This window comes from Watersipora subatra, chromosome 1, assembly GCF_963576615.1.
Source record: "Watersipora subatra chromosome 1, tzWatSuba1.1, whole genome shotgun sequence".
Taxonomy (NCBI): Eukaryota; Metazoa; Bryozoa; class Gymnolaemata; order Cheilostomatida; family Watersiporidae; genus Watersipora; species Watersipora subatra.
Window position 1 is genome coordinate 54,482,935 of NC_088708.1, and position 9,567 is coordinate 54,492,501.

At 36.4% G+C, this 9,567-nt stretch overlaps 1 protein-coding gene across 1 annotated transcript in view; it reads right to left on the reverse strand.

Moving 5' to 3' along the window:
- Nucleotides 1-147: 147 nt before the first annotated feature.
- Nucleotides 148-9,567, reverse strand: part of LOC137410656 (angiotensin-converting enzyme-like) — a 41,572-nt gene continuing 32,152 nt past the window's right edge. Inside the window, exons 10-15 of the mRNA XM_068096119.1 lie at nucleotides 7,464-7,562; nucleotides 7,050-7,194; nucleotides 5,320-5,418; nucleotides 2,835-2,957; nucleotides 1,671-1,863; nucleotides 148-717 (exon numbers count right to left, since the gene is read on the reverse strand). Of these exons, the coding sequence (XP_067952220.1) occupies nucleotides 607-717; nucleotides 1,671-1,863; nucleotides 2,835-2,957; nucleotides 5,320-5,418; nucleotides 7,050-7,194; nucleotides 7,464-7,562 (770 nt within the window). The 3' untranslated portion in view covers nucleotides 148-606. The remainder of the gene's footprint in view (nucleotides 718-1,670; nucleotides 1,864-2,834; nucleotides 2,958-5,319; nucleotides 5,419-7,049; nucleotides 7,195-7,463; nucleotides 7,563-9,567) is intronic.

A 9,567-nucleotide genomic window follows, 5' to 3' on the forward strand; every position in this document is an offset into this window, starting at 1 on the left:
TGCAGTTGCAACATTTTCTATGCTGTAGGATTTTTTCAGTTTAGCACAACATTACGTTGTAGGCGAAAATTAGCTCCACTGAAAGGAAAAAGCTTTTCAAAATTGTTGAATTATGGGAACACAACAAACCAATCATAATTGAAGTAGTTTGCTTAACGTGGCAATATCCGTATTTGGCATATTAATAAAGGTTAAACATTGCTATCAGATCGGGATGTGATCGCACGCAGTGGTCAAAGCACTTTTTGTTTTTTATTGCAATTGGAGCATTATTCTATGCTGGAAGATTTATTAGTATATGAATATTACTCTTTAGTTGTAAGATTTTTTCAGATTTGCACAACATTACGTAGTAGGCAAAAAATAGCTCCGCTGAAAGGAAAAAGTTTTTAAACAAAGCTATTGAATTATGGGAACACAACAAACCAATAATAATTGAAGTAGTTTGCTTAACCAATAATAATAATATTTAAAATCACAAACGCTTGAAATGATTTATATAATTGACTAACAGGGTTGTAAACTATCAGTATATGTGTCAGATTAAAGTTCAACTCTTGTTAGACTGCATAGATGGGTGTTAGCTACTTCCTGTTAGTGTGTGTTTTATTTGAAACTCCTAACCAGTAGAAGCATGGTCAGCAGCAGCAGTAGGGCACATGTAGAGTGAGTAGCCGCTGATGCTACAACGCATTCAGCAGACTCCACCGAGCTCGCCTGCAATGGAAATAATTATTTATTACATTTAGACCCGCTTTCTAAGCTCTTTGTTGGCAAGAGCTGCAATCACTGCACTGGATGAATGTAAATGTTAAAACATGCTTAAAAATGGCAGGTACAGTATTTTCACACACTAGATAGATATTCATTGAATTCTTAAAAACTAAGAACATTCTCGATACAAACAGACCAAGCTGAATATTTTAGTAGATCAAGCTCTACCGAACCATTTGACACAACCAAGTAGTTGGGTTGAGTGATTTAGTACTTGTTTACGAAAGTCAATCACTTGCTAGAGCCAAAGATTCTGTAAAGTTATATATCCTTAGATGACAGCCAATAAAACTGAATAACTTTAAAGTAATTTCTCATTTATTCTGTCTACAACATGAAGTAACATACAATGAATGGTGTCTGAGATAAACTAGACCCTTTGCTGGAAGACTAAGATTTACAACATTGTTATGCATTATCAATTTATTCAGTTTATTTCACACACACCACTGTAGATCAATAGTAAATCCATCCCTTAAAGCAAACAACTGTACACCTACAATGTTGCCATTAGTTTGTTCTAAATCTCAATATAAACTTTAGTTTACCAACAAAGTGTCCAGTTTATTTCACACACACCACTGTCGATCAATAGTAAATCCATCCCTTAAAGCTAACAACTGTACACCTACAATGTTGCCATTAGTTTGTTCTAAATCTCAATATAAACTTTAGTTTACCAACAAAGGGTCTAGTTTATTTTGCTATTTATAAACGAATTTTACCACTTTAAAATCGGTTTTCAAAGTCAGAATTCAAGACAACAAGCTGAGAACACAAAACCTGGCAGGTGTATTTATTGAACAATCTTTGCCAGATTACTATTGCAGACAGACTTGAAATCTGTTTCACATGCAGATACTACTAGAGTGGTGGTATAGCTTTAGTCATACTACCTCTGGTAGATCGGTTGGACAACTATCATCCCAATTATCACCGGAATAACCATGCTCTTTATTGTACTCTTTCAGCCAATCCATGAGAGGCTGGAAGTATTCGACCAGTGGATCTGCTGAAATGTTCTTACTTCCCGTGATAGCCTCTAAGGCTATTGGCCATTCTTGTGAGGAACCAAGCTTAAGCATGTCCCTAAAAGATATCTGTTCTCATTGAGCATTTCTGCTAAGAGAGTAGGGTGGGGGATGATTGCTATGCAGACAATGATTGTAATAGAATTAGCTTCGCATCAGCTCGCCAATAGATTACACAATTTTAAGAAACTTCATTGCAAAATTTTTTGATCGGTAACAAATCATGGTAGCCTCAGCTCCAAGATGAAATGTCATTTGTCTGCAAGTGAGTTTTATATTTCACAATATAAACTATATTAAGGTGCAACAATTTTGTTTAATATTTGTGTATATGTAAACCTTAAAGGTTGACTTGCAACAAAGTTCACATTAAAGTTATTCGGTATCAAAAGGCTCACCATGTTTTATTCTGCTGCGTTGTAGGTACAAAATATGTGGAAATGTGATTACAACCTCTTAAAAGCTCAAAAACGAATAGTGTATCACAGCCATCAAGAAAACGTCGTAGGTTGGAATTCCTTTATTTTGTTGACGTACTTAACTCGACGTGGTTATTGGTTTGACACGTGATATTATCACGTGAATTGAAAGGCCATGAAAGTTGCAGTTTGCATTTATATTTTGGAGTTGCCTACTCATGACTTGCTTGTTTTATTTGTGAATCAAACAGAAACATTACTTCTTGTCCCTTGAGCAAATCTGTTGTGAGACTAATCATTCTATGCTCCAAAAATGTTTAAGCGAATTCTAAAAGTAGGAGTAATGTCTCAACAATGAAGTGAACTAGGCCAAGCAAACCCCCGCTAGCATCACTATGCTTATAAGCCATCAAAATGAGCGACCTTTTTTATTCTGAAGTCCAACTGATGCAAAGTGAATCGAAAAATTTGTTTGTATTGATGCTTAAGTAGCTGTGAGACCAATTTCAAACAAGGTTTTTAGGATATGTAAAAAGGAAGGATAAAATGTACCTTACTAATAATTGCTATTTTGCACTTAGGATTTGGCAATATGAAAGCAACTTCTTACCCGAGTAGTTTTCCAGCCTCTTGCGATTGATAAATATCACATTTGTATAGCGGTCCTACGTGATTGGCTGCTCTGCACAATGCTTTGTGAAACTGGAACTGCAGGACAAAACTGACAAAGTATCTACAAAACAACATTGATATGTACGTACGGAAACATGTTTCCGTACGTACATGTACGTATGTTTCCGTACGTACATGTATGTACGGTAATAAGAATTTTGCTTATAGGTGTTTTAATGGCAAGCGAAGAAATTAATGCTAAAGATATTGTCCCAAATACGATCATTTTGTAATATTTCCTTCTCCGCTGTAAGCTAGGTTCACGTGTTATATACTTGGTCTAAGCTGCTCTAAATGCTGTATGAAACTTACCGTATATTACGTGTATAATGTTTGCCGTAATCAAGATCACAAGCAAGCAGTGTTCGAAATGGGGGTACGCAGGGGTACAGCGTACCCCTAAGAAGAATTAGTGGGGGTACTCCCTAGGACTCGTACCCCCTCCTATAAAGTTGCTCATATCTTATTAAATGCGGTAAAACCGGAATGAAGTGAAATATTCACACAACGTTTTTTTCCTTTTCTTTCCGAACTTATATTAGCTCGAGTTCATTACACCGAACTGTAATGAACTGTTTTTGGGACGAGAGAAGCGCGCTACTAAACTTTAATTTCTTCAGTCAATTTTGTGCTAATATAGCGGATCAACTAGATTGTTTTGTTAACCTGATAACCGATCAGTTTTCTTTCAATCAACACAATCGACGGGACCCTGTGTCGGTTGCCCTGTGAAACCCTCGAATAGCTTAAGATTAATCATTGCTTGGATTCTTCTCTTGTGTTTTGGATGGTAGTTTTGAATAATTTTTTGTTTATTATACTAGTTTCTTCGTTTCTTTCAATTCATAATGAAACAGCTTGGGCCAATAGATAACTTCTTTAAAGGTGAGTAAGAATTAATGACTGTCATGAATTTAGAGTCTGTATTTAAAAAAATAGTGAGTGACTGAGCTTATCATGTAATAATATTCATGGTGGCTTGGAGATGGGACTGTCTTGTGTCTGGGGTCTGTGTGGACTGTCCATAGGGTTTTTTGACTCCAGTCATAGACTATATGACTCATATGACTATGGAGTCTCCATAGTCATAGAGTGTACAGGTTGTGCAGCTAAGCCCACTTTTAATTTCTTACTAAACACAACACAGGGTTTTAAGTTATGGAAAACAGCATAATTTAGGGGCATTCATGCTAAAAAAAATTCCGGGGGGGGGGGGGGGGGGGGTACCCCCAGACCCCCTCACCTGAGAGGGTGCAGCGCCCTTTTCAGACTCACCCTGTGAGCAGCAAGCAGGGCCGTTAGCCCCGGACACTACCCTTCTGGCATGACAGAGAGTACCCCCAAGAATCTCTCTCCACTTCAGACACTGCAAGCAAGTCACTGTGACCTGATACGTTATCGGTTTATATGCCATCAATTTTACTTTATGTTACGCTAGTACCCTGACATTCTAGTGTGCCATGAGAGATGTGTGCCAATTAAGCGCAGAGAACAAGAATGTCTACAACCAGTCACAGATGCTGAAAGGTGGTTGATTAGCTCAGTTGTTAGAGTGTCAGTCTGCTCAGCCGAATGTGATGAGTTTTGTATCCTGTATGATGCAATCTTTTATTCCAACCCATAACTCTGGCTTCGGACAAACACAGGTCTTATTATAGTAAAGATTAGCTGGTATTTGGTACATCACACAACCAACCTAAATTAGCGTATATAGGCCTTACAGGCCTACCAAACAAAAAGATTATTTTTTATGTTACTTAGAAAAGCTATATTATCCTGCTGTAGAGCAAACACTGTCAAAGATGCTTTATCATCTCACATAAAGTATACCCAGTCAATCCGGTACACCGTGAAAGATCGTCATGTGTAATAGCTATCTGTACAACTATTCTATAAAGCAACATAGTGATAGGGTGGGGGTGAGGGTAGTGTGCTTGGCTGGGAAGCTGATTATGTGAGTTCAAATCCCATGCATTTCAATCATTTTTATTAACACTTTTAGCGTGCCAGACAGACACGGATGTTATTATAGTAAGGACTAGCTGAATGCCCTGTGTTACGTGGGTAATAAAAAGCAGCTTATAAACATTACATTACCTACAATACCTAACCTACTACATGACCTGCAACTGTTTATAAACTTTTTTTACTACCCGTGTAACGCTGGGCATTCACCTAGTGAGGCCAGCTAGTAATCGTCACGTGTGGCGCAACGTTGTTACGCATACTTTAAGTGAACGTAATATATAACTTCACCAATATCGATCACCATGCTCATTAGAACGCGAAGTCAAATGGATAAGCGCGACGCTTCCAGAACTGGAGGTTCTGAGTTCAAATCCTATTCCTAAAACTTTGTCGCTATAGGTGGTTAAACATATATTGTGATTTATACATACAGATTAGCCAAAAGTGGTACATACCTTACATATGGGACATTAGCTGGAATGTGGTATTTTGCCCCTGGGTCGAAATCATCTTCAGTCCGAGTGACTGGTGGAGAAATACCCTGGTATGTACATCTACAAAATCAGCACACAAAATAAATAACTCTGTATCTGCTGAAGATCTTGGTTATATTTCCTGTATTTTATACATACTACACCATTTAAGATAGATGTGATGATGGTGTAGTATGTATTCTGAGAAACTACAAAGTGTACCTTAATCAAATACAATTTTCATTAAAGCGATGCAGCTGACTATCCATACTACTAACTAAAATGACCTACTGCAATGGGCAGAGCATTACTGCATCATATAGTTCGGTTTTTGGAGATGTAGAACAAATTAAATGAATCGTAATCCATTTTCATAAAAATATTTGCTTTAACATACAATTGTTTGAATATATGAAGCAAGCCTCGAAACGTATTAACTCTGTATAATATCAAATAGTGTTTCTGAAGTTTACAATCACTCTGAATAAGAGCAACTTAATTGAGATGAAAAATGTAAAAGTTTTTAATTTTTGCTTTTGAACATTTGAGAAAAAAACTACAAATTAAAAAAATAGTTGTTAATGTTAAATAGTTAAAAATAGCCAAATATAACTGACCATTTGTGCTGTTATTTAATTTATTATCTAATTCCACAAAATTTTCTTCCTCTCTTAGGCAAGTGGTCAGCAGGGACGTGCCATATACATGTAGATGTAGAATGCAGTCAGTTTAATTTTGCTTTGCAATTTATATTAATAAAGTTCACTTTCTATTTGTGTGTGTGTGCGTTTGTGCATGCTTGTGATAGTGTGTGTGCAACATTTTTTGGTCGATTTCATGTCAACTTTGCAAGCATATGCTTTGTGCCTTTTGCCGGGTTGCCAAAAATATTTTGTTTGAAAATTTCATCTGATTACTGAGAACCAGACTCGTAAACATCCACCTGCAGGCCATCTACTTTAAAATGAAAGAAATATCAGGCATTGTCTGGCTTACAGCTAGTTAAAGATAAATATTTATTATGGTTTTTAAAAAAACAATTACGGTAATGTGGCACATTAGGTTTATCCTACTTTTATTTTAAGAAAATATAAATTTATTTTAGTAAAATATAAATACAAGGTAAATTGGTTTGAATGCTTACTTATGATAAATCATCTTTTAGGAATGTGCTCGCATGTAGCAGAGTGTATTGTAGTTCCAAGCATTTGAACTCTAAAGAGATGTTCTTGCACAATGAGAAGACAACTCCTCTTAGATTTTATGATTTTAATTGGAGTTTGTGAAGTTTCATCCTTGTTAAATTTTCAAATACTTTGTTTTAAAAATCTGCTCATCTGGAATTGCTTCATAAAATTTATTTATCATTAAGTTAAGATTAGTTTAGTTATAGTGCAATACAGTTATTGCATGCATAGTAAAGCTATCAGCTTTATCTATAACTTTTCTCTGATATGCTAATTGAAAGCTAAAAATTAATTATGATCAATTGTTAAACAGAACAATGTTTTGAACAGGCTGAACGTAGGTAAAAGATTTATGTAACTGTTAGCTTTGAAACCTTACATTGGCATTTTAATACATTCTAGCCATTATAGCATGAACAGTCAAGCTGGAGTTCTTGATGCAAAAATACTACCTGCAATAACTAAAACTATACTACCATCATATTGTAACTGCAAGCAGCAGTACTTGATCTGGTACAGTCTTACCGTCGTTTCCACCATTCAGCATTTAGGTTGTCAGGCGTGATGGAGCCATCAAATATCGCCCAGCGGTAGTCATCCATGAGCTTTCCAAAAGGCAGAAACACTATTTTCTCCAAAGCCATAGACATCATGAAGTTTATTTGAGATTCTGCAATGAATGGTGTATTTAATATTGCAGGTCTTTAGTTGCCTTTTCTGTTTGCAAGAGGAGATAACTCTTTAATCGGTTTTATTTGTAAGCATATCGTTCAAATACTTTGGTAAATATTTAGCTTTTGAAAGGGACATTGTTACCATTTTATTTTAAAATTAGTTAATTAGTTTGCATATAAAAATTTTTTCAATAGGTTTGAAGTGTGTATTAAATAAAATTTTAAGCCATGCTATTTTTACATCATTGATATTATATAGGCTTACCATTGGTCATTGAGAATTGATCAATTAAATCGACTTTCTTCAAATGCTCTGGGGTAGCTACTGACAAGGCTAGCACGTCTCCGACTGCTTCATGGAACCCTGATAATTAAAAAAGAGCTAACTAGAAAAAAAACTATGTGAAAATTATACAAATAGCTTAAAAGGGTATGGGAGAGAGTAATGTTATATGTTAGGCTAAATTGTACTGGTTTGTAAAACAAAAACTTATTCGCAGCAGATCTTTGGCATTTATAAAATTACCAGTTTTAATGAGCTGTATGTATTATTCTTATTATTATTATTATTCTTACAAAAGAACTGTGAGTCTCCACTTTGGATGACAAGTTTTTAAGAGCAGAGATAGGTAGGAGCTACATGTATGTACATGTGCATGTATGTACATGTACATGTATGTACATGTACATGCAGAGATGGTAGTATAACGATATATCAACAAGCACAATAATATGGTATTTCCTGTTTACAGTTTTAATTAAAAAAGCTGAGTTCTACCACTAATTCCGTTGAAATCAGGCTATTTACAGTAGTTGGCTTATGAAGGAGACAACTAGAAAGTCTAAAACAGAAGGTGCCCAGTTTGATTTGACATTTAAGCTTAGATAGAACCCCATAAATAATAACTGCTTTCACACGGACCCATTTTAAACAATATAAAAAAGGTGATAAGGGCACAGGTTTTTACACTTATCAGGTAAGTGTTTCAGATTATATGTTCAAATCTACAAAGGTATTGCTAGATGATTATCTTTTAGAGAATACAATAAGAAACTTTCACTGAGATCAATTGATCTCAGTGAAATTTTCTTACGCAAAGAAGCTGAAAAATAGCCTGCTAAACTAAATATGTTTCTCTTTTTGTAATAGAGCCTCATGTATTGTTGTTTTTGTCATTTTAGTCTCGTGTTAACTTAAAGCTTTCAAGCTCCAATTTCCCTAAGTGCGAGCGAATTGACCTTAGATTGCTCTGTCACGGCTAGTCTTAAATAGCTTGATCTCCAGTGAAGCAGAGAGTGCATCAGTCGATATCTTATTTAGACATGGTTTCTACAGCCATTGACAGTTTTTCTGCTAGTTGTCCACTCCTGCTGATGTTAGATTCACGATGTTTTGTCTGTAATTACTATTTTCAACAATGTCTGCTCTGCCTGAATACAGTTAGTAAACTTGGATAGAAAAAGTTTTAAAGTTTAAAACTTTTAAAGTAAACTTAAAGTTTAAACAATTACGAAATTTCAAGTTCAATAATGTCCAATAATCCCTTCTCTATTACTTAGGTACAACAACTATCACAAAAATAAGTTAATTGTTCTGGTTGCAAAAATAGCAAATCTAATACAAATGGTGCAAAGACATTCTAAACCAACACATCCGTAGACCTATCATTATGTGTATGAGCTACTGTAGTGTGTTAAGTGTCTAAGGATTACAGTGCATATCCGAATTACGATGTCCCTGTTATAAGATTTTTTTGCTTTACGATGTGGAACACGATGTTTTTTGTGCCTGTCATATGAAATGTTATCCGGCATTGGATATCACAAAAATATTTCTCGAAATTAAAATTTGGCAGTTGGTGAGCCGAATAGTACGTCGGCATAACGAAGATGCCGGTATTCTACTTGTCACAATCCCTCTCACAACGCCTGAACGAGTTATGGTGGTCTCTCTCTCCCGCTTTCTCACTTCTTTCTCTCTCTCTTTCCTTCCCCTCTCTCTCTCCCTCTCCTGCTCTCCCTCCCTCTCCCTCCTCTTCCCCTCTCTCTCCCTCTCTCTCTCTCTCTCACTCTCTCTCTCTCCTCTCCCCCTCTCTCTCTCCCTCTCTTTCTCTCTCTCTCCCTCTCTTTCTCACTCTCTCTCTCTCCTCTCCCCCTCTCTCTCTCCCTCTCTTTCTCTCTCTCTCCCTCTCTTTCTCCTCTCTCTCTCCCCTCTCTCTCTCTCCTCTTTCTCTCTCTCTCTCTCTCTCTCTCTCTCTCTCTCTCTCTCTCTCTCTCTCTCTCCCTCTCTCTCCCTCTCTCTCTCTCCCCTCTCTCCCTCTCTCTCCCTCTCCCTCTCTCTCTCTTCTCTCTCCCTCCCTCTTTCTCTC